This window comes from Sapajus apella, unplaced genomic scaffold (genome assembly GCF_009761245.1).
Source record: "Sapajus apella isolate SASKATOON/1434 unplaced genomic scaffold, GSC_monkey_1.0 scaffold8, whole genome shotgun sequence".
NCBI classification, from domain to species: domain Eukaryota; kingdom Metazoa; phylum Chordata; class Mammalia; order Primates; family Cebidae; genus Sapajus; species Sapajus apella.
Window position 1 is genome coordinate 41,754,101 of NW_022436948.1, and position 26,789 is coordinate 41,780,889.

At 37.4% G+C, this 26,789-nt stretch overlaps 1 protein-coding gene across 1 annotated transcript; it reads right to left on the bottom strand.

Annotated features, from left to right (window-relative positions):
* Positions 1-556: 556 nt before the first annotated feature.
* Positions 557-26,554, bottom strand: LOC116550647 (rho GTPase-activating protein 33-like). Its single transcript, XM_032276663.1, has 2 exons — positions 26,440-26,554; positions 557-1,359 (listed from the first exon to the last, which is right to left on the bottom strand). The coding sequence occupies exons 1-2, from the start codon at positions 26,552-26,554 to the stop codon at positions 851-853; spliced, it is 624 nt and encodes a 207-aa protein (XP_032132554.1). The 3' UTR covers positions 557-850.
* Positions 26,555-26,789: the final 235 nt, after the last annotated feature.

Consider the following 26,789-nt stretch of genomic DNA (forward strand, 5'->3'; position numbering starts at 1 on the left):
TCCCTGGAGAATATAGTTAAATTGAGAAAAAAAGCAATGATCATAAATCAAACATGATGTCTCAAGACATAACATTTTTCACATAACTCAGAGGCTATTCCAGTCATGACACATGAATGCCATACAATAATAAGGTACAGGGACCTCCAATTATCAGATCAAGGTGGTCTCAAAGAATAGTAGTGTGTTTTTTTTTAATTGCAATATGTGGCCAAAAAATTGTGATTAAACACTAGGTCAGGTTAGCAGAGAAACCATCTCGACTAAGTCCCTATACATCTCATTAAATTGAGATTTCAGCAAAATGTAACAGAATTATAGGAAGAATCACATAAACTGACTCAAAAATGGGAAATACCTGCTGTATCAGATCTCTGTTTTAAGGGTTTTAAAAATTCTATTGTATACAACTTCATTATAGAGATAAAACATTATAGAGGACTGGATATTACATTCCAAAGTAAGAGCTCAAATATACACACATTTTCTTTAGTTGTTTAGACCTCATAAACCAAATATTTTCTTTTTTTTTTTTTTTTTTTTTTTTTCACATATTTTTTCACCTTTTTATTCATTAATGTTGTCAGATGGTTTAGTGGGGCATGTGGGGAGAGAAGGGCAGGAACTGTCCCTCCACCCCCATGCACAGGTTAGGACATGCTGGGGGCTCCTGGAGGGAGAGGAGGATGGGGTCAGCCTAGCGCCCCCTCCCCAGATTTGTGCGAGGACCCCCAGGATGGAGGGAGGTGGGGGATGGGCAGACCCTTCAGCCCAGGATAGGGAAGCTGGGATTACAGGTTAGAAACCCACATCAGAAACAAGTTAGAAAGTTAGAAACCTGGGGTAGGGGTCAGGGCTCAAGAAAATACAAAACAAGGGATTTGTCGGGGCCAAGATCCAGTGAGGATGACGGGAAGCAAGGACGGCCCCCTCCCAGCTGGCGCTCAGCAGTAGCTTCGGGTCTGGCCCTCAGAGTGGAGGGACCAGCTGGGAGTGGGGTAGGGGGGTGGGGGTCCAGCCCCCTCCCCTCTTTGTCCTCCATTTCTGTACAAGGACCCTCGGTGGAGCTCACCCCCCGTCCCGTAGGCCGGTGGGGCTGCCCTGTAGAGCAGGAGAGGCTCGGGGGGCCCCAGGGACTGGGCACCCTGTGAGGGGTTCGGGAGCCCCAGGGTGCCCGTTGTTTCTGGGGAAGGCGGGGAACTGGGGGACCGGGATCTGAACGGCTTCGGGGGTGGGCAGGAGGAGGGGAAGAGGAGGAGGAAGAGGCAGGTGAGGGACCCCTGGGCCCTAGGGCTAGGTTGACGTACAGGGGCTCGGGCTGGGTCGGGCGCCGGGCAGTGTGCTGGGGGGCTGAGCGGGCTCAGCAGGTAGCCGAGCAACAGAGCCAGCAGGAGTGCGGGGGCACCCCGCCTGCTGCCCAATCCCCCTTCCAACGCTCGCTGTCTCTGGAGGTGGGCGGGGAGCCACCAGGGACCTCAGGGAGTGTACCAGCCCCCAACTCCCTAGCCCACCCGGGTGCCTGGGTGCCAGGACCCCCACCCTACTTACCAAGGCAACAAAGTGATGGGAGCCTGCTGAGGAGCCAGCGGCCCATGGGGACCTCAAGGAGGGGAATCCGAGGCCCCACACAGGTTCCTGCCCCCGGCTTCTTCTCCCCAGCCCCCAGGGAGTGCCTGCCACCCTTCCTTGGGGTCCCCAAGCCAGGCTTGTACCCTCTGGGCCCCCCATCCTTCCAGCCCAGTTCCCCAGCCCCAGTCTGGAGGAGCTCCCTGGGGCCCCCTGCACGCCTCGACAGGGGAGAGAACCTGTACTATGAGATCGGGGCAGGTGAGGGGTCCCCCTATTCTGGCCCCGCCTGCTCCTGGAGTCCCAAATATTTTCTTTAGTTGTCAAATATTTATACATGTTGAAAATACACATATATACATTATAAAAAATTATTCTTAAGTCTTGGTTAAAGTCTAACAATTAGATTTAAGGGAAATATTTCCTTTAAAAAGTCAAAACATTCACTCTATATTAAAACTAAGAAGGAGTCTATTAAGAAATTTAGTTTTGTAGCCATTATCTAGTAATTCATGAAGAAAACTGAACTCAAAAATCCGAGATCAAATCTTCAATGCCTCCCTTTTACCTACTCCCACCCACTGTTTGTGGGCCTTCCAAAGCTTTCCTTAACTTGCTTCCCAAATTTATCTTCCACTGTTCATGTATAGTATCATTTTTGCTAAAATCATATTAACCTGTCATTATTTCCCCTCATGTACCTGATACTTTCTTAACTCTTACCTATTTCCAGCAATTTACAAAACCAGAATGCATATGAAAACCATGCTCGTATTTTAAGATCTCTTTTAAATACCTTGATGTTTACATAGTTCTACAACTCTACTCTGAACCATAGTGATCTCTCTTTTTCAAAACTTCTAACACTTAGTATACAATTCTTCTCAAACTTTTCATTTCATGAGATGTGCAGAAAACCAGTAGAACTGTGGAACACACTGAGATAAGCTAGGACATCTTTTTACAAGATTGGAGACAACCTAAATAGAGATTTAAAGGCTGCAGATGCAACAAGCCCATTAGTGATGAGTAATTTGGCACAGCTCTAACCAGGTATGCTCTTAGAAGAGAAATAAGTTCTGTTTCAATTATTTGACAGTTTGTCAGTTGCTGCCTTATATCATTACTTGTATCATTCCTCATAATTAGACTTTTCTTGTCCTATATCCTGAGCAGATCACCTGCTTTTTGAAAGTAGGATTAATGTCTTATAATTGCATTGATTTATTTATTTATAATTGTGGTAAAATACACACACCATAAAATTTATTATTTTAACTATTTTTAAGGGTACAGTTAGCGACATTATGTATATTTACATTGCTGTGTAACTATCACCACTATAGAACTCCAGAAAGTTTTTCATCTTTCCAAACTGAAGCTATACCCATTAGGCAGTAATTCTGCATTCCCCTCTTCCCTTAGTCAACCACACATTCTACCTTCAGTTTCTATGAATTTGATGTCTCTAAGTACCTTTCATAAGTGGAATTATACATTATTTGTCCTTTTGTGACTGGCTTATTACACGTAGCTTAAGGTTTTCGAAGTTCATTTGTAATGGTTTTAGACATGGTAGTAATATTTTGTACACCACTACCTAGAAGACTCTCAGTTGTATTATTTCTTTATTTTTCAGTGCTTTTCTCTAAGCACCTTACATTTAGTAGTAGCAAGTATGAGAGGATTTCATTTCTGACTACATTAGAAATTGTGAACCATCTCTAAGTACTATTGCATTTGATATCTTGATTTTCTATTAAATTCTTGTAATAAGAATCAATATAGTCATTTGTTTGAAGGGAATTATCACAGACTTAGTTACTAATTGACTTTAATGAATGGATTATAGTTTATCACCCAAAATCGCATTGTCTTCAATTGACCCTAATAATTCAATTATTTCAAATTATATTGTCACGGTCATTGATAAGACTATGTATATTGATAGTTCTTGTCCATCAAAGGGTCTCTAATAGACTTGTTACAATTATTGTTTCTAAAATCCATAATTTCCTTCTAAATGATTGTTAGTTGTTTGTTTGTTTATATAAGTAAATTTAGTATACCACACTTCTTTGTTATTGGTTAAACTACCTTATCCTCTGTGCAAGATTGTATAATCTATGACATACTAAGAAGAACTGGCCAATAAATAATTTATTAATATTAAAATAAAATAATATTTAAAAATAATATGGACTTGTGAAGTCAATACTCAAAGACAATTCCAAATTTAACCAAATTTTTCTAGTGCCTTCCTTGTTCCATGTTTTCTGATTTCTGTTGCTCTTCTTCATTATATAATTCAATTTTTTTCTAAACAAAAGTGTAAATGAGTTTGCCTACATAGTTCTGCAAACAATCTAGATGAAACGTATTGCTGCAGGATGCTTTTTTTATATTGAGGTCTTTATTCTCTTCTTAGAGGTTTATTTTGAATATTTCTTGGCAATTGCATATGGGCATCATGACATTTAAAGTTGTAATCAGATTTCACATGGCATTGACTCTAAGAGAATTAAGCTAAAATTATTAATTTACATTGTACATAAATATGTAACAGAGCAATAAGACATTTAATTAAAACAGGTTTATAATAGTAAGCAACAGCAATAGCGACTAAGGTAAGGCAGATATTCTACTACTTCACAAGCTAACTCCCAAGGTAAACTAAACATTGAGTAAATTTTTCCACATAAATTTCCTACTAATTTTAGTTCTGCAATTGTCAATGAGGGCTTTGCAGAATAAAATAAAATGTTATGAACAGTTATGGAAAAATGTTCTAGTACCAGTTTTTTTTTTGGTTGCTGTTGTTTTTGTTTTGTTTTCCTGATGGAGTTTCACTCTTGTTACCCAAGCTAGAGTGCAGTGATGTGATCTTGGCTCACTGCAGCCTCCCCCTCCCTGGTTCAAGCAATTCTCCTGCCTCAGCTTTCCAGGTATATGGGATTGCAGGTGTGTGCCACCATGCCTGGCTAATTTTTTGTATTTTTAGTAGAAATGGATTTTCACCATGTTATCCAGACTGGTCTTGAACTCCTGACTTCAGGTGATCCACCCACTTCAGCCTCTCAAGCTTCTGGGAGTATCTGGTACCAGTTTTTAAATAAAGAAAATATAAATGTGTCATTACAAATACATTACATACAGTGTAAGACTTCAGATTTATCTACAGGAAAACTTCCCTATTAATAATTAATTTAGATGAGAGCATTTCCTTATTGTTAAACTTCAGGGATTTTGTTACATGAGTCATAATATTTTTTTAAAACTGCACATAATGCACACATTATAAATATATTCCTCAAATAAACAACATCATAGAGTATGATTAACTTGTAACTCATCATATTCTACTCATACTCTAATCCATTCAAAAAATAAACTATATGGTTATATAAAGTGAAAATCCATATATTTTTGCACCCACACCCCTGGTCCAGGCCTTATTCACTGTATAATTCAGGACTTGATTAGAAAATAGAAGCCACTGTATGCAAAGTAAAAATGGTTTAATATAAATTTAGATGACTGATGTAAGAACTGGTGGTGTATTAGCAAAAAGTCCGCTAAAAATCAGATAAGCTACTGCCAGACATTAAATAAGCATACACTGGAAAGCTCATTTTAAAGATCAAGGTGATGGTATGTTGTTCTCAAAGATGTACTAGAAAGCTTCTGCAATTCTCAGGAATTTTTATGAAGCATTCACCTCTTATTTTAGTTTCTAGCAATGAAGCAAAGTGTGCTTAGTGAAAAGTGAGAAGCCACTGAGAATCTCACATCTCCATGCATATGATTACATTTGATTTCTCCTTTTCTTCATACCTTGGACTGGGTCCTCTTCATTAGTAAATTAATCTTGAATAAAACAAGAAAGACGCTTCTAGCTAATATAGTTCCTAACGTGCAGATGAGACTGGGCAAAGGACAGTGATAATGTCAAGTTGAAAACTGATAACCTGATAATTCATTTTTGCTATACATTGCTTTTTTATTTTTAAACTTTGAATTAGCTTTAGGTTAATGTGCTATAACTAGCACATAACTGAAGACTTTTCATCCTGTCCTTGAAAGAGGAGATACAAAGTCTGATATGCCATTCATACATGTCAGTGTGAAGCTCATTTATCTTCTAGTCAGTTACAAAACTATCTATGTATCCATACAGACATATGTGGACATAGACATATTTATAACTGAAACATTGAAATATTGGACTAAGTAATATTAATTAATTTATATTCAATGTAAGGAGAAAGGGAAAATGGAAATATTAATGTATGCAAATATATAATTATTAAATAAAATAATTAAACAATAAGAGCACATTCATGAAACTGGATAGATGGCCATGGATGGTATTTGCAACCTCTTTCTTCCATTAACCATTTTATGATCATCGTGATTTTAGCCGACATCTTAGCATGCCAAGGAGTTTTACCTGGCATGGTGACTGTGCCTTTTTGCATGAAGGGTCTGTGTTATTAGTGGTCCTGCCTGGGTTGGGTTTCTGTACTTTGCATTAGCTTTTACTGTTGAACATAAAAACCATGACATTGGCCCCCATTATATATTTATAGCTCTCTATTTTGAGTCATCCTTGGCAAGATAGTAAGCCTTTCTTTTACCTCTGGATTCAATAGCATAAAAGACTAATGTGACTAAAAGACAGGTCACCATCTCAGCTTCCTTTACAATAGAGCCTTTGTTGTTTCCACTGGCAAAAACATTCTGATGTCAAGCAAGGCCTGTGGTGGCTGGTAAAGAGGTAATGGTGGCATACATAGTATAGGTTATCTCATCTACCTGATTATTGAGGGCCTCCTATGCATCCTGCTGGTGAGTATCCAATTAGTCTGTGCCTTTATGAAAAGTCCATTCTAAAACTTCTTCTCCAGAACGTGTCATTAGTGTTGTGTTGTTTTGTTTTGTTTTTCTCTAAAATTCAGCCAAATTCCCATTAAATTATGTGAATATGTGTCTCTGGCCATTTCTTCCAGACAAAGTGAACACTCAAAATTAATGTTTTAAAGTTCTGCTGACTGGGAGAATTATTTATACTATTACCTACTAGGGCCGCTGAATAAATAAGGCAACAATTTAGTAAATACACACACATCAGTCACAGTGAAGACTATCAATAAGTAACCACAGATGCTTCTTTGGGTAAAATTATTCTCACTGCTATTCCAATCATGCTGTAATAACAAAGCTTACCTTGTTTCTGAAGGTGAAGTATTGCCATTGTTCTTTCCTTCTCAAAGGCTCTATTATTTCCCACTGGATTCAGGAAGCTGTTTTCAATGGTGGCATCCTGCACTGTAATTTGTGGCCTAAACAAAATTGTTTTTAATGATGTAGATACTCTTTTTATCTCTGTAAAGAAAGGCCTAAAATCCTCAGTTAGAGAGGGAAGGATGCTTCTGCAGGCGAAGGCACAATTAATTGGATACTCACCAATAGGATGCATAGGAGGCCCTCAATAATCAGGTAGATAAGATTAAACTATACTATGTGTAGGTTATAAGAGTGATAGAGTTAAAGTGAAATCACATGACCAGGCTAGATGTTATTAGGAGAGCTGAGAGAGAGCCTGTTAGTGGTCAGGGCCTGGGTTTGACTATGTGTAGGTATGTGTTTGGTGGGTCGTTATGTGCTGTCATAGATAAAGGTTTACCACTAACGTAAAGACATAAGTTTGCCTAAGGGCTATGGCGAATTTGAGAATGGTCAGTAGAATTAGAATAATGAGAGCAATTGAAGCTGTGGGAAGACTAATAGTTGATAGTACTAGTGTGGCTCTTCTAATTAAATGCATTAGTAGGTGTCTGGCTGTAATATAGGCTATTAATTGCACAGCTAATGCCATTGGTTGAATGAATCAGCTAATAGTTTCAATGATCACTAGTATAGTGATAAGTGGCATAGGTTTGCCTTGTGGTAAAAAGTGAGCTAAGGAGACTCATTTTAAAGCGGAAGCCTGTAATTACTGTGTCTGCTCATAAGGTAATTTCTATCCCTAGATTTATTGATAATTGGGTAGTTGGTGTAAATGAATGGGGTAGAAGGCTGAAGAGATTGGTTGAGGCAATGAAGAGAATTAGGGATATCAGTATAAGGGATCAAGGTTGTCCTTTCATGTTACGGGTAATTATTATTTGTTTTAGCACAAGTTGAACTAATCATTGTTGAAAGGAAATCAATTGGTTACTAATTAGATGACTGGAGGTTGGAAATGGTATGGTGGGAAATAAGATGATTAATACTACTGCGGGTAGACCTATAATTGTCAGGGTAGTAAAAGAGGTGAATATATTTTCGTTCATTTTAATTCTCACAGGGCTTTATGTCTTTGCGTTTTGATTATTTTTGTTGTAGGGGGTGTATCATAAGTGACATTTGATAATTTTAACCGAGTAATGGAGAATAAAGTTATGATTCTTGACAGGTTAATAATGGGTCACGTGGAAGTTCTAGTTGAGACATTCACTGCAGAGAGGTGCCGGTCCCCTCCATCTTTAACTTAAAAGGTTAATGCTGGGTAGCTTTACAGTGATATTATAGTGTGGATGTGGATCAGGTTTCGAAGTATTTTAAGGGGGGGCGTTAATTTTAGGACAATAGTTATAAAACTGTGGTTAAACCCATAAATTTCTGAGCACTGTCCATAGTAAAGGCCTGGACATGTAGTAGTCAAGGTAGTTTGGTTTAAGCATTGAGGGGCTGCATCTGTTTTGAGGCCCAATGGGGGAGGACGTGAGTGCAGGACATCCTTGGATAAGATTAATATATGGGTGGGATCTCTGTTGGGAGAATCATTCAGTTTTCAACTTTGAGGAGTCGAAGTTCTGGCCTTAAGTCTGCTGTTGGGATTATGTAAGAATCGAAGCCTGATTCTTCATACTGTGTATATTCTTAGCTTCACTGTCATTGGTGACCAATTGCTTTGACAGTAGGAGAAGGGTTGTTAACCTTATCATTTATGTACAGAATAGTTAAGGATGGGAGGGCAATTAAAACTAAGATAATGGCAGGTAAAATAGTACAGACAGCCTTGATTTCTTGGGCATCTGTGGTGTTAGTGTGAGTTAATTTTGTTGTGAGTTTAGGGAAATAATATATATGAGACTAGGAAACTAATTAGGAAAATAATTATAAGAGCATGGTCATGGAGAGTGAGCAGTTCTTCTATAATAGGGGATGTTGAGTCTTGAAGGCCTTACTGGACTGGATGAACCATGAAGACACACAGGATTTAACCTATAAGTTAACTTTGACAAAGTTATGTAGTGATTTTATTAATATCTTATCGAGAAAGTCGTAGAGGTTATGGGATTGGCTTGAAACCAGTTTCTGGGGGTTTGATTCCTTTCTTGTTTAGGTTTTCACGTAGGTTGGCTCTTCGAATGTGCAGTGAGGTGGTGGACAGCTGTAAAGTCACTCTAAACAATAGATGATTGTTCAGATGGTTAGAAGTTTTTCGTTTTGAAGCAAAGGCTTCTCAGATTATAAAGATTATGAGTATAACTGCTGTTAGTGAGATAAATGAGCTTACGAATGAGATAATATTTCATGCCACAGACACATCAGGATACTCGGAGTAATGTTAGGGCATACCAGCCAGGCCAAGGAAGGTTAAGTTAACACCTTCAAATGTAATGGTGAAGTGGATTTTAGCGTAGGTCTGATTAAGTACATGACCTAAAAACGGGGAATCAGTGGATAAAGCCTCTTATGATGGTGAATACCACTCCTATTGATAGGTTGTAGTGGAAATAGGCTACGACATAATATGTCTCATGTAAGACAATATCTAGTGATGAATTATGAAAATGCAGGTTAGACCTTCTACTGAGAAGAGGAAAATGAATCCTAGGGCTCAGAATATTGTGGGAGATCATTTGATGTTACCACCATGCAGTGTAGCTAAGCAGCTAAAGAAGTTGACGCCAGTAGGGATAGCAATAGTGATAGTAGAGGAGGTGAAGTATGCTCAAGTGTCTATGTCTATTCTTACTGCAAATATATGATGAGCCCATATGAGAAATCCTAAGAAGCCAATTGATACTACGGCTCATACTATACCTAAATACCCAAATGGTTCCTTTTTCCAGAGTAATACATTAAGATATGGGAGATTATACTGTAGTCTTGTAGGGTAAGAATATAGACTTCCAGGTGACCAAAGAATCAGAATAAATGTTGATACAAGACAGGGTCACGCCTGCCAGCGGGGTCAAAGTATGTAGTGTTGAAGTTACCGTCAGTTACTATAGCAATGCCGGCGGCTGGGACTGGGAAAGAAAGGAGTAGAAGGGCTGCCATGATGAGGACGAATGAGAGGAAAAGGGTGTTTGATACTGAAACACGGTGGTGGGTTTCAGTTAATAATTGAAGTTTTATTGTTTAACAAATAGGGGTTTTGTGTTAATAATTGTGGTAATGAAGTTAACGGCCCCTAAAATAGAAGAAACACCTGCCAAGTGGAGCGAGAAGATAGTTAGATCCAGAGGCTCCTGCATGTGCTAGGCTTCCTGGTAAAGGGGATACACTGTCCAGCTGGCTCCAGTGTCGGCTTCTACTATTGAAGATGCAAGTGGGAGTAGAAAAGATGGCGGGGAGAAGTCAGAAGCTCATATTATATATCTGGGGGAATGCCATATCGGGTGCACCAATTATCAGAGGGACTGGCTAGTGTCTGAAACCCTCAATTATGATTGGCATTACCATAAAGAAAATTATGATGAATTTGTGAGCAGTAGCAATAACATTGCAGATGTTATTATCTCCTAGCAGAGTTCCTGGTTGGCCTTGGTTGGTTTGAAGAATGGCGTTTGTATTATTTTCTAGGGCTGTTCTAAGAATGCTCCATAAACTAGGTGGCTTGCACAACAGAAATTTATTATCCCACAGTCCTGGAACCTAAAAGTCCAAGAATAAGCTGTCAGCTGGGTCGGTTTCATCTGATGGCTGCGAGAGCCTGTTCTATGCCTCTCTACTAGCTTCTGGTGGTTTGCTGACAATCTTTGGTCTTCCTTGGCTTGTAGATGCATTACTCTGATCTCTGCCTCGTGTTCATATGGCATTCTCCATATTTGTAATCTGCCTCCATGTCTGAATTTCTTCTTTTCATGCAGATAGCAGCCAGATTAGGGTCTACCTATTGACCTTATCTTAATGAACTAAATATACAAGGATCTTATTTTCAAATAAGGTCATTGAGATATAATGTTAAGTCCAAAGCGAAATATGTAAACTCCTACCTGCGAGTTCCAAATCTTTTCCATTGTACATCTAGATTTTTAGAACTTTCAACTCATCATATCTGGAAAAGGATAGGCATTTGCCAATACCTAGTCTGATTAGAGACCAGCGATATCCAAAGGATAGAAATTCCTTAGCTTTAATATCTGCTTCAGATACTAGTAAAACTTCTTGCACTGAAGAAAGTGAGTCTCAGAAAGTGATGCCTTCTGTTAAAAGATCGTCTTCTCATGCAGACATTTCCAAAGGTTATAGGGCCTCTCCAGTGTAACAAGGCATGGGTCTATTATATAACTGGCTAGTGGCAATGTGAAATCTAGAATATCCAGAATCACACTGCTGGACCCAGTTTCCCCAGTTCTGATTGTAGCTATCTTTGCAGAAGATCTTTTCCAGCCACAACAGTGTTTCTGCAGTATATTCTTCTTAATTAGTGGTATTTTATGTACTAGAATGGTTTTACAAAAGTGTAAAAATATATTGGTAATATATCTTTATATATTACATAGATATTATTACATACTTTTATTTTGGCTCAATAGTAGGACTTTGACTAGTACATAGGATAGAAACAAAAAAGTCTATGCATAGGCACATTATAGTAAAACGTTTGTAGGTAAAAACAAATATATTATGTTGAAAGCAACAAATGTAAAATGGTAGGTACGCCACTATACAATTAACATTTGCTTTCACAGCACAAATGATCAGGGCCATAAAACAGAGGACTGACATATTTACAGTGCTGAAAGGAAGAAATGATGGCTAACCAAGAATTCTACATTCAGCAAAAATTTCCTTCAAAACTAACAGTAAAATACATTCTCAGATAAACAAAACTGAGATAATCCATTGCTAGCTGTTATGTCTTAAAAAAATATATGCAACTCCTTCATGCTGACAGGAAATAGTCTTGGGTCATAATGTCCATCCAGACACAGATATAAAGAGAACCAATAAAGGTGATTATGTGAGTGGATATAAAAGATAGAAAAATACATCTTGTTCTCACTTCTTCTCTTAATTAATTTTTTAAAAATTGCATGCAATAGTTATAAATCTATATTGTTGCACTTATACAAATTAAAGTTGATATATAGTACATACACATATGATAATAGTACAAAGGAGATAGAAATAGAACTACATTACAAAAAAGTTTGTGTATTTACTGAATTAAATTGTATTATTCTAAAATAGATGACTAACTAAGATATATATTGTAATTCCAGGGACAATCACTAAGAAAATAACTCAAAAAAATGAAAAATATTTCACTATAAAATGTTTATTTAACACAGAAGATCACAGTAATAAAGATACAGAAGGAAATAAAGACATGAGACAAATACCCAAAAAATGGGAGCCATAAATCCAACTTTATAAATAATTACATTAAATATACATTTTTAAAAACGAATACATAGGCAGATGTTAAGGTATAGTTTTTAAAAACTTCATAAAGGCTGGGCATGGCGGTTCACAACTGCAATGATAGCACTTTGGGAAGCTGAGGCAGGCAGATCAGTTGAGGTCAGGGGTTCAGGACTAGCCTGGCCAACATGACAAAATCCCATCTCTACTAAAAATACAAAAATTAGCTGGGCACAGTGGCACATGCCTGTAACCCCAGCTACTCAGGAGGTTGAGGGAGGAGAATCGCTTGAACCCAGGAGGCAGAGGTTGCAGTGAGCTGAGATCATGCCATTGGACTCCAGCCTGGGTGACAGAGTGAGACTCTGTCTCAAGAAAAAGAAAAAAAAGTCATACACTGTATCATATCATCTGCAATAAGAAAGTTTGAGATTCAAAAGAATAAATAGGTCAATAGTAAAAGTACAGAAAAATATATCATGCCAGCAGGAATCACAAAAGAGCATGAATGGCTGTATTAATAGGCCAAATAGACTTTAAGACAAGAACAAAGTTGCAGGAGTCAAAGATGAGGATGTTATAATGAAAGAAACAATTATTTAGGAAGATATGATGATTTGAGAACAATATTGAGCTAACAACAGACGCCCAAATTTATAGATTAAGAACTGATATAATGAAAGAATTCAACAATAAGATTTGAAAGCTTTAATATACCAGTTTTCAATAATAGGTAAAAAAATATGCAAAATTAGCAAGTATATATATTATTCTTGAACGAAATCATAAACTAACTGTCCCTAAATTGCATCTCTAAAATAAAACACTCAACAGCAGCAATGTATACATTCTTTTCAAGTGCACATGGGTTATTCTCCAAGACAGATAATGGGCTACTCCATAACATAATTCTCAATAAAGTTAAAAGGATTGAAATCATACAACATATGTTTTCTGATCACAACAGAATTAAATTAAAAATAACAGCAATAAATGGGAGAAATCCACAAATACTTAGAAACTGAGCAATACATTTTTAAAAATTCATGGATCAAAGGAGAAATCACAAAGATACTAGAAATCAATTTAAATTAAATGTAAATGAAAACACAGCATAAAGCAATACATATGATGGAATTAAAGCAGTGATCAGAGAAAAATTTATAGCTGTAAGTAGTACCTCAGAAAAAAAGCATGGTTTAAATTAATATTGTAATTTTAAACAACAAGGTAATGAAGATCAAACTAAGCTACAAGCAAGAAGAAGGAAGTAATAAATATTGCAGTAGAAAACAATAAAATGGAAATCAAATCAAAACAAACAAAACAACGACCCAAAAGTTGGGTATTTTTTTTTGAAATAGATCAACATAATTGTCAAAATTGGTTGATGAAGAAAATAAGAGCAAAAATATAGTTTAATAAAATCAGGAGTAAAAGAGGCATTATCATTACTGACATCACAGTACTTATCAATATTAAAATGAAGTATAAACAACTTTATGGATATTTAAAACAGTGTGCAGTGGAATGCAAAGCAAATTAAAAATATTTTTAAAGAAAATATATTTGATATATATGAGTCCACACTGCAGAAAATATATTTAAAACATCGGGATTCCTTTTTGAAATACATTTTTTCTCAGTTGGCAAACACATGGGTGGAAAAGATTCTCCATAAAACAAGATGCAGGCTGGGATATCAAATATTTGAGCCCAAGTAGCCTAGATTGAAATCCTGCCCAATTAATTTTTGAGAAATGGATATTGAAACTATCACCTGGTTTCCCTGAGTCTCAATTACTTTATTAGTAAAATGAGAAACTAATGTTAAAATAAGAAATGAATATTAGGATCAAGAGGTAATATGTATAAAATGCTGAGCATAGTGACTGCTACCTGAATGTTCGATAAATAATTTTAATATTATTCTATACTCTTTAGAGTTTGTTCTAAGTAGAAAATTACTATGTATAAGAAAACTTGAATATTCAAGAAATAATTTGTTAAAATAGAATCTTATGTCATTAAAATGACCTATAAATGCAGTTTATGTATGGGTCAGAAAAAGAGAATTCATTTTTCACAGCAGATGAATTTTGAGGCAGAAAGCATTGCTTTGGAAAAGAGCTGCAAATTGACTCTAACTTCTATAGGTGATATAGGAAGCAACATGCAAACATATTGTTATAACTTCTGTCACTTCCATTGTGCAAGGGATAATAGTTTCTACCCAAATAAATCTTGAGAATGTGAAAGAGTTGGTACTTGATGGATGATCTCACCTATTTAAAAGATCCTCCTGCCCTCGTTTAGTTCCTCCTGTGCTTTAGAATTTCCTCAAAAGAAATGCCAGTATTCTGAAAGGCTGAGAGAAGGGTGAGTGCCAATTATAGTCCCATTGGAGACACACAAACAATTCCATTCATCAGTAAGCAAGAAGGTAAACTGTTGGAAGAGCTTCTTATGTTAATGCTGCAGTAAATGTGGCGAGTCTGTCACGGAATATTTCATGTCATTTGGATTTACAAGCAACCTGCTGAGAATGTGGAGACCTACTTTCCTCTGCTGTGATTTCAGTGCATTTTAAGAAACCTTCCTAAATACTATCACTTTCCTAAACATTTGGCTTTATAAAACTTTTCTTAGTTCATAAAGAAACATATTTTTCCCTAATTTAAAGAAAGGCATATATTTTCTAAGGAGAAAAACAAGTTAAACATAGTCTGCAGATTTTGCATTAAAGAATATCAATCCTGTAGTCTTATTTTAAAAAGAGAATGAGCGAGTTAGAGAGAGAAGGAGAGCAAGAGGAGACAAGCAAGTATATAACTTAACATAAAGAAATGAAAAAATAAGCCTTAAATAAAACAAGACAATTGAGACTCTTGATCCAAGACAGCCAAATAGTAACAGCTCTGAAATGCAGTTCCCAGTGAGAACACAGAGGATGAGTGATCACCACATTTCCAAATGAGTTTTTACTACCTACAGACCAGGAGATTCCCAGGTGGAAAAGTGCCACGAGTCTCCAGCATGGCTGTTTCAGCCAGCACAGTGGGTCTCCGCACAAAAACTCACACAAATGTGGGTGGCCTTTTCAATTGGTGCTTGGAACCCCTGGGAGACAGAGTCACCCATTCAACTGTAAAAAAGGGGGCTTAAACAGTGAGCCAGGTGATCTGGCTCAGCAACCTGAAACTCTCTGGATTGAGAGTTTCACAGCAAGCACAGCTGGAGCTGGGATGGTCCAGCTCTGTGGGGGGAAGGGCTTCCTCCATTCCTGAGGCAATACGCCATTCCTGAGGCCGTCTGCCATTACACAGGCAGTCCACCATTACTGAGGCAGTTCTAACTATACCTCTATAGACAAAGCCACAAGGAAGTTCATGCAGCAGCTAGGCAGATCCCACAGAAGCTAAGCAACACCTCTGCTGACAGACTGTGACTAGGCTACCTCCTTGCTGGGCAGGGCATCTCTGAAAGAAGGCAACAGCATGCCAGGAACTTATAAATAAAGCCCCACCATCCCAGAACAGAGCACCTGGGAAAAAATAGCAGTTATGAGTTCCACTGCAACAGACTTAAATGTACCTGCCTAGCAGCTCTGAAGGGAAAAATGAAGCTCACAGCTCACTACTTGAGCTCCTATAAGGGACAGACTGTCTCCTCAAACAGCATCCTGACCCCCACATCTCAAAAGATAAGGAGAGCTCAGGCCGACATCTGGCAGGTACATTTCTGGGACAAAGATAACAGAAGAAGAAACCAGCAGCAACCCTTACTGTTTTGCAGCCACTGCAGGTGATCCCTGGGCAAGCAGGGTCTGGAGTGGACCTCCAGCAGTCCTACGGCAGAGGGGCCCAACTGTTAGAAATAAAACTAAAAACCAGAAAGAAATAACATCATCATCAACAAAAAGGACGTCCACTCAGAGACCCCATCTGAAAGTCACCAACTGCAAAGACCACAGGTAGATAAATCCACAAAGATGGGAAGAAACCAGCACAAAAAGGATGAAAACACCCAAAAACCAGAAGACCTCTCCTCCTCCAAAGGATCACAACTCCTCACTAGCAAGGGAACAAAGCTGAACAGAGAAGGAGTCTGATGAATTGACAGAAACAGGCTTCAGAAAGTGGGTAATAATAAACTTCTCTGAGCTAAAAGAACATGTTCTAACCCAATGCAAAGAAACTGAGAACCTTGAAAAAAGGTGTGACGAAATGCCAATGAGAATAAACAGCTTAGAGAAGAATATAAATGAATTGATTTAGCTGAAAAACACAACACAAAAACTTCGCGAAGCATACACAAGTTACAATAGCCAAATTGACCAAGGAGAAGAAAGGATATCAGAGATTGAAGACCAACTCAGTGAAATAAAAGGAAAAGGCAAAATTAGAGGAAAAAGAGTAAAAAGAAATGAACAAAGCCTCCAAGAAATATGGGATTATGTGAAAATACCTAATCTGTGTTGGATAGATGTACCTGAATATGGTGGAGAGAATGAATCCAAGCTGGAAAACACTCTTCAGGATATTATAGAGGAGAACTTCCCCAACCTAGCAAGCCAGGCCAATATTCAAGTCCAGGAAGTACAGAGAACACCACAACGACATTCATCAAGAAGAGCAACCCCAAGGCACATAATCGTCAGATTCACCAGGGTTGAAATGAAGGAAAAAATGCTAAGGGCAGACAAAGAGAAAGGTCGGGTTACCAACAAAGGGAAGCCCATCAGATTCATAGCAGATCTTTCAGCAGAAACCCCACAAGCCAGAAGAGAGTGGGGGCCAATAGTCAACATCCTTAAAGAAAACTTGCAACCTAGAATTTCATATCCAGCCAAACTAAGCTTCATAAGTGCAGGAGAAATGAAATTCTTTATGGACAAGCAATTGCTGAGATTTTCATCACAACCAGGACTGCCTTAAAAGAGCTCCTGAAAGAAGCACTAAATATAGAAAGGAACAACCAGTAACAGCCACCCCAAAAACGTACCAAATAGTAAAGAGTATTGACACAATGAGGAAAACACGTCGACTAATGGGCAAAACAACCAGATAGCATCAAAATGGCAGGATCAAATTCACATATAGCAATATTAACCTTAAATGTAAATGGGCTAAATGCCCCAGTAAAAAGATACAGACTTGCAAATTGGATAAAAAGTCAAAACCTATCAGTGTTGTATGCAGGAAACATATCTCACGTGCAAGGACACACATAGGCTAAAAATAAGGGGATGAAGAAAGATTTACCAAGAAGAAGGAGGGAAAAAAAAAAGCAGGAGTTGCAGTCCTAGTCTCTGATAAAATAGACTTTAAACCAACAAAGATCAAAAGAGACAAAGAAGGGAATTACATAATGGTAAAAGGATCAACGCAACAAGAAGAGCTAATGATCCTAAATACATATGCACCCAACACAGTAGTACCCAGATACCTAAAGCAAGTTCTTAATGACCTACAAAGAGACATAGACTGCCACACAATAATAGTGGGAGACTTTAACACTCCACTGTCGATATTAGACAGATCAACACTGTTGATATGAGACAGAAAATTAAAAAGCATATCCAGGACTAGAACTCAGATCTGGAACAAGCAAATCTAACAGACATTTACAGAACTCTCCACCTCAAATCCAGAGAATATACATTCTTCTCAGCAGTACATCACATCTACTCTAAAATTGACCACATAATTGGAAGTAAATCACTCCTGAGCAAATGCAAAAGAACAGCAATCATAACAAGCAGTCTCTCAGACTACAGTGCAATAAAATTAGAACTCAGAATTCAGAAACTAAATCAGAACTGCAAAACTTCATGGAAACTGAACAACTGGCTCTTTGTTGACTGGATAAACAATGAAATGAAGGCAGAAATAAAGATGTTCTTTGAAACCAAGGAGAATAAAGACACAACATTCCAGAATCTCTGGGACTCATTTAAAGCAGGGTAGAGGAAAATTTATAGCAATAAATGCCCACATGAGAAGCAAGGAAAAATCTAAAATCAACACCCTATCAACAAAATTGAAAGAGCTAGGGGAGCAAGATAAGAAAAAATACTCAAAAGCTAGCAGAAGATAAGAAATAAATAAGATCAGAGCAGAAATGAAGGAAATAGAGACACAAAAAACCCTTCAAAAAATTAATAAATCCAGGAGGTGTTTTTTTGAAAAGATCTACAAAACAGACAGACAACTAGCCAGATTAATAAAAAAGAAAAGGGAGAAGAATCAAATACATGCAATAAGAAAAGATAAAGAGGTTAACACCACAGATTCCACAGAAATACAAACTACTGTCAGAGATTACTACAAACAACTCTATATACACAAATCAGTAAACCTGGAAGAAATTGATAAATTCCTGGAAACTTGCCTCCTCCCAAGCCTAAACCAGAAAGAACTTGAAACCCTGAATAGAACAATAACAAGGGCTGAAGTGGAGGCAACAGTTAATAGCCTACCAACCAAAAAAAGCCCAGGTCCAGATGTGTTCACAGCCAATTTCTACCAGACTTACAAAGAGGAACTGGTACCACTCCTTCTGAAACTATTCCAAACAATTCAAAAAGAGGGAATCCTTCCCAAATCATTTTATGAGCCCAACATCATCCTGACACCAACACCTGGCAGATACTCAATAAAAAAAGAAAACTTCGGGTAAATATCCATGATGAACATAGATGCAAAAATCTTCAAGAAAATACTGGCTAACCAATTGCAACAGCATATCAAAAAGCTTATCCATCATGATCAAGTAGGCTTCATCCTGGGGATGCAAGTCTGGTTCAACATATGCAAGTCTATAATCATAAACCACCACATAAACAGAACCAAAGAATAAAACCATATGATTATCTCAATAGATGCAGAGAAGGCCTTCGACAAAATTCAACAGCACTTTATGCTAAAAACTCTCAATAAACTAGATATTGATGGAACAATTGTCAAAATAATAAAAGCTATTTACAACAAACCCATGGCCAATAGCAGACTGAATGGGCAAAAACTGGAAGCATTCGTTTTGAAATCGGGCCCTAGACAAGGATGCCCTCTCTCACCACTCCTATTCAATATACTATTGGATGCTCTACCAAGAGAAATCAGTCTAGAATAAGAAATAAAGGGTATTCAATTAGGAAAGGAGGAGGGCAAATTGTCTCTATTTGCAGAAAACATGACTGTAAATTTAGAAGACACTGTGGTCTCAGCCCCAAATCACCTGAAACTCATAAGCAAATTCAGCAAAGTCTCAGGATACAAAATCAACATGCAGAAATCACAAACATTCCTAGACACAAATAACAGACTTAAAGAGAGCCAAATCAAGAATGAACTGCCATTCACAATTGCTACCAAGAGAAAGAAATACCTAGGAATACAACTAACAAAGGAGGCAAAGGGCCTCTTTAAGGAGAACTACAAACTACTGCTCAAGGAACTAAGAGAGGACACAAACAGATGGAAAAACATTCCATGCTCATGGTTAGAAAGAATCAATATTGTGAAAATGGCCACACTGCCCAAAGTAATTTATAGATTCAACATTATCCCCAGCAAGTTAACTATGACCCTCTTCACAGAACTGGAATAAACCACCTTAAACTTCATCTGGAACCAAAAGAGATCCTGCATAGCCAAATCATTTCTAAGCAAAAAGAACAAAGCTGGAGGCATCATGCTACCTGACCTCAAACTATGCTATAAGGCTACAGTAATCAAAACAGCATGGCACTGGAACCAAAACAGATATATAGACCAATGGAACAGAACAGAGGCTCTGGAGGCAATGCCACACATCTACAACCATCTGATCTTTGACAAACCTGACAAAAACAAGCAATGGGGAAAGGATTTCCTGTTTAATAAATAGTGTTAGGAAAACTGGCTAGCCATGTGCAGAAAGCAGAAACTGGACCCCTCCTGACACCTTACAATAAAATTAACTCCAGATGGATTAAAGACTTAAAAATAAACCTAACTCCATAAAAACCCTAGAAGAAAACCTAGGCAAAACCATTCAGGACATATGCATAGGCAAGGGCTTCATGACTAAAACACCATAATCATTGGCAACAAAAGCCAAAATAGACAAATTGGTTCTAATTAAACTTAAGAGCTTCTGCAGAGCGAAAGAAACAACCAGTAGCGTTAACTGACAATGAACAGAATGGGAAAAACATTGTTGCAATCTATCCATCTGTCAAAGGGCTAATATCCAGATTCTACAAAGAACTAAAACAGATTTACAAGAAAAAAACAAACCCATTCAAAAGTGGGTGAAGGACGTGAACAGACACTTTTCAAAAGAAGACATATATGAGGCTAACAAACATATGCTCATCATTACTGGTCGTTAGAGAAATGCAAATCAAAACCACATTGAGATACCATCTCACGTCAGCTAGAATGGCAATCATTAAAAAATCTGAAGACAGCAGATGCCAGAGAAGATGTGGAGAAATAGGAACACTGTTACACTGTTGATAGAAGTGTAAATTAGTTCAACCATTGCGGAAGAGAGTGTTACGATTCCTCAAGGACCTAGAAATAGAAATTCCATTTGATCCAGCAATCCCATTACTAGGTATATATCCAAAGGATTATAAATTGTTCTGTTATAAAGACACATGCGCACATATGGTCATTGTGGCATGGTTTACAATAGCAAAGACCTGGAGCCAACCCAAATGCTCATTGATGATAGACTGGACAAGGAAAATGTGGCACATACACACCATGGAATACTATGTATCCATAAAAAAGATGAGTTTGTGTCCTTTATAGGAACATGGATGAATCTGGAAACCATCATTCTAAGCAAACTGACCCAAGAACAGAAAATCAAACACCACCTATTCTCACTCATAGGTGTGTGTTGAACAATGAGAAAATATGGACATAGGGAGGGGAGCATCACACACTGGGGTCTGTTGGGGGGACTGGGGAGTGACAGCGGGGGGTAGAGAGGTTGGGGAGGGATAACATGGGGAGAAATGCGAGATATAGGTGACAGAGAGATTGAGGCAGCAAACCACATTGTCATGTATGTACCTATGCAACAATCCTGCATGTTCTGCACATGTACCCCAGAACCTAAAGTGCAATAATATATAATTTTTTTAAAAAAAGACATTTGATAAACGTATTATTCTCATTGAAGCAAAGTCAGACTATGTTCTTTAGTCTATTACAGATTTATGCTCTCAATATAACTGCATATTATTTCACAAATAATCTAACTTTCACAATAATAGTGTTTGGGGAGGAAATAGTAAATGTCACATGTTGAGTTAATGGTCTATTATAAGTTAAATTTCCTTAAAATATGTACCTATTATATGTGTTAATGATTTTTAATAATTTAAAGTTATATAGCATAGCTGTGAGCTGAAATGAAACTCCGATGGATTATTTGTGGAAAATTAAAGTTACAAAGCAACCTAGCAAAGTTTTTCCTCAAGAAGGAAAATACACAAACACATCTGTTAAAACAATGGGTAGTTTCTGAGGAGAGGATTCATTTTGTGCCCTAGTTTTGCTGAGTGTGTTATAGTTGTTCAGCACCATTCTACAGCAAGCTGTTGAAAGCTCATGTATTGCTTTGGTTGAGAAGGCACCCTTGCATTTTGGAAGAATACAATTTATTTCAAAGCATAATAAATATACTTATGTACCAAATACAGTGAAAGAACATCTTCAACTTGACTCACCTTGCTAATGCAAACACTTGAGCCTGTATTTTTACCTGCAGCACATTAACATTAACTGAAAATATTATATTCCCTTTATGCTTTGAGAGTTAACATAGCATGCCCATAAGGAAGATTATGGGCATTGAGTCAATCTATGTTTATTTAAATCCTAAAAAGGTCAGTTATGAAGTGTATAATTTAGGGTAATTTTCTCAGTCTTTATGTGTTTCAGATTTCATATCTACAAAATAGGAGACTCTCTACCTTAAATACTCATTTGGAGATTAAAAATACAATCTATTTAAAGTCCTTATTACTGTTTCTGCTCCCACTATACATGATCAAAAATAATTAGCTATTATCTCCTTTATCACTAAGAACAGAAGCTGAATATATGTTTTCTAAATATATTTTTAGTTACACTTTGGCTACTATAAGCTACTGTTCTATTCACTCTGTTATTCTACCTGTTATAAAGGACATAGGCTATAATCTCTATAAATAAGTATTAATATATTAAGTGCTGCAACAAATACTGAACATTTACTATGTCTTAAGCACTGTCAATCACTAACAAAGTAATAGTGACAAAACAAGATTTTTTGCTGTTTACTTGCATCTCATAGTATATTACGGGAGGATTTAGATAAACATAGTAGGGGGTTTCTACTATAATAAGAAAATTTCCACCCCACTATTAGTTGAAAAGAGGTGTGTATATATAATGAGTTACCATATGAACAAAATATCACTGGTCTAAGTCTACCTGTAAAATAATTATTTAATATAGAGCTACATATGGGTCAGATATAGAAGCTGACAGTTTCTGTCTAGGAATTTCCTGCTCCTTTACATGTAACTAGTACGTTTATGCTTATAGTCATTCATCTAGTGGGTCAAATAATTGTTGACTTCTCTGTACCAGGCTCTGAGAGGCACTTTGAACCAAGACACTGATAAGAAATTCTCATTCTTCCTCTTTGAGAATGGTGAGGAAGTAGATATATATACAGAACCTGAGTTTATTTATAGTAAAGGTATGAGCAAAGTTCTGTAGGAAAAAGAGAAATAAGCAAAAAAGAGTAATATTTTAGATTTTGAGGAAAATTTGAAGAATGTAAATACATGTGTAAAAACACAAAACTTATGAGACACACAGCGTCTATGTAAGAATGTTATATTTCTTAATATATAAGTAATAGGAGAGGATATATTTGATTGAAAGTAGAATTGAAATTACAAAGATAAAGGAAAAAGGGATAAGAAATAATAACTGACTCTGGCTTATGAGAAACAGTGAATAGTAATTTTCTTTTTACTGAAGATAGTGCAAGAGGAATCTGGCCTAAGGTAGCAGATTAGAAAGAATTATCTCACAGTACTGGGATAAATTGCAGGAAGTTCATGGAATCGCTATTTTTGAATATTTGCTGGTAAAATCTAGAGACAGTTTCTCGGAGAGAGAAGGCAAATATCATATGTATTCACATAAAATAAGCAAGATTAACCATTGGCAGAATGCTTCCAAGGCTGAACACTAATTTGACAATTATAAATGGCCACATGCAGCAGTTTATAAGCTTAAAGAAAAATGTACATCAAACCTGACTGTGACATTCTTATCTACAAGACAACAAGGCTACCTTCAGATTTCTAGCATAAGTTCATCTTGTTAAGCAGCGGAAAGGTCTTGATTATTAGTCAAAAGAGATAATAGGAAATTGTCTTAACAACAAAATGAAGAAACTTATGTTGTTCTGATGATAAATATAAACCCATTCTGTTTCTGATGGTATTAATTTTACTCAAAAGACAATGACAACATCTATCTGAGACTTTCAGCTAAGGGTTACTTAAGTAATCTATTCTTTGTTAGCTATTGATTGAAAGAACATCACATATTGGACTGAGTTATGGCCATTTTAAATGTCGCGTTTCCAGTTTTACAGATGCCTAAGAAATGGCTCACAGAATCATTTACTTGTAGATTCATATATCACCTAACCAGTAGAGAATGGATTCTGAAGCCTCTGTTATGACTGAAAGCAGTAGATTGCAAATTCTTGTAAGAACTTGCAAACATATAGAAAGGGAAGTACTTGTGGAAAGCATTTGTGTGTATTTAGGAATAGTAGCAGTTTTTGTTGTTGTTGAATAACATCGAAGTTTAAACAATTTTTCCACCTGGTCAAAGTAGTAAGTCATATTTACATGAGTTGCTTGGCATTGTTACCTTTACTCTCTACAAAACCACGCTAGATAAAAGTGAAATTACATTGGGAAACAAAGAGTAAGTAAATACCTGGGTGGAGACCTATTCTGACAAGTTTTAGGAAATCAGATCTTAATTATCTTCTAAGTGAGCTGGAGTTTTACATAGCCAGTTAACAATCTGTCACTCCTTGGCTTGTTTGACCTCAGGTGCCTTCCGCTCTTTTCTCCTACTCAGATTAGTATCAAAAAACACTGTCCTATGCAAGGCTGCATTTTCTAGACACCCGAGTCAAGTGGCTTCTGGTTGAACTTGGCCACAAGGAATTTAAGCAGTGTCAGGTGCCATTGCTGACAACTGCTTCCTCAAGACGCGTCTCCTGTGAGTCCAGGTTCCAGTGAATGATCCAGGCTCCTGAGGTTTGAAAACAACACTCTTCCTCTTTGTCCCTCTAGCGTAGCAACGGCAAAAGATTCCTGCTGCTGCTCACCTTGGACTCTCTTTCATATTTTCCTGTTTCTTTCTTGGCTATTCCATTAACAACATAACTGATTCCCTGAATTACATGATGTGTTTTAAATATTCTGAGTAGCATTCGCTTTCCTGGTTTGAATTAACTAATTACATTCTTGAAACTAGGGGTAGTCCCAAGATAAAAATCCTCCAATTGGATTTCTGAGATGAATTGCTTAACTGTATGAGCAGGATATTGTTGATAAATGATTTGCAGGGGTGTTATAATTATATAAATGATCACGTATGGTTGCTTGGAATAAAGTGCCAATAAAAAGGAAGGCTAGGAAATTGAGGAGGAGATTCACTTGATCATTCACCATCACAATAATGATGCTTATGTAAATTGTAAGGTGGAATGACCACTTCTGCTGACACAAGAAATTGCAGAAAAAGCAAGTTCAGAGCATTGAACTCCACACTCAAGGCACAGGGAGCAAGCAAAAAGAGAGCTTCAAAACATTTGAAAGAATATTTTACTTATTCAAGCTTCTGGGAAAATACAGTTGTTAGTCCTAAAATCTAATTGCACAAGTGGCAGAATCACCAGTCAAGATGAACATGAAATTATACCAAGTATGTTATGTAAAGTGAGGGTATTAATGGGGAAAAAGTAGAACTGCAAGATGTGGAGTGGGGACACCTGTGTACTCAAGGGAGCCTGAGAATCTTTAATCCCTGAATTTTTCTGCAACTCCTTTGGAAGCAGAAGCAGTCTCTTATTCTTCCGTCTCTGATAAAACTAGCACTATTAGTCACAGTCTATTGAAAACAGAAGGCACACTTGTGGGATTTTGAAATCAATGTAACAAATAAACTTCTAAAGAATGGCCAGGTATTAAAGAAAAGGGAATATTGAGGCACCCAAGGGTTTGAATCTTTTACCATCCATGACAAAGCAAGGGGTAAAATATGAAAGCCTAGTCTGATTTAGACCCACACAACAGGAACCCCATCTATAGAGAGAAAAAGTAGCAACTACAAGAATTGTAACCCAACCATTTTTTACCACTAACCCTTAGATCTCACCTGTTACTGTCTACATTGGTCAAACTCTACTAAAAGCTAGAGGTTACGGAGTCAAGGCTGAACTGAAAGGGCAAGGCTCTAAAGACATAGAGCAATTAGCAAAGTGCAGAAAACAGCTTAAAGATGGAGAAGAACAAACAGGAGATTGTTAGCCACATTCTATTCTTTTTTCTAATCTTCATCTGTTCCCAATCTTTGCTCAGAGGAAAAAAAAGCTGCCATCAGCCCAGGGAAGATGTCCTGTAATTGAGGGATAATCTCAATTTATTTATACTTCCCCATGGAACCAAAAGTATAGCATAAACCATTATCTGTGTTTCTTAGATAAATGTAACAAAGAATTAAAGGAAAAGATAATTGTTAGCTTAAGTTGCTACATTTTTCAATTGTGTGTCTGGTCACTATGCCTAAACAGATAATTTTATCTCTCTTTTTACACCAACTATTCCATGTTCTTAACCTCTGACAGCATCTCACCTGTACAAAACAGCACATCTTACTCTCATGGCATCTTTACCTAGTAGAGTAATCCAAATATGAATTTCTTTAGGATCTATGTCTTCAGTGGATCTTATTGCACTGATAATTATTGCTGGACATGAGAATAATAACAGGCACGTAGTGAATCCTCTGGATTCATCTTCCTTTGCTGTGGTGGTGCAGTTGCATACCAATTCTTTCTTTATGATTGGGATTAAGCACTCTGACCAAAAGACTGATCTTTACAGTTATTGATCGACTTACGACCCATGCAACTTACAACCATTCGACTTTATGACCACAATCGCTAGCCACGACTGCTCCGCGTCTGGCAGTGCAAACGTTGCCCAGCTGGGCGTACAACAATGCGGACCGGCTTCCGGCAGCACTACCATCTCTGCGTGCACCATTTCAACTGTTATCCCAGACTCAGTACAGCAATTTGTGTTTTGTGTCTTGGATATTTTTCATCAACCCCCTCCCAAGATGTCTACCAAGAAGAAATTGTCTTTGTCTATGCCTCAGCCTGCTGAGAAGGAAAGAAAGGCCATCAATCTTGACACGAAAATGAAGGGAATTAAGCAGTACGAAGGAGGAAAGAAAGTGAATGTGATCGCACGTGATACAAAG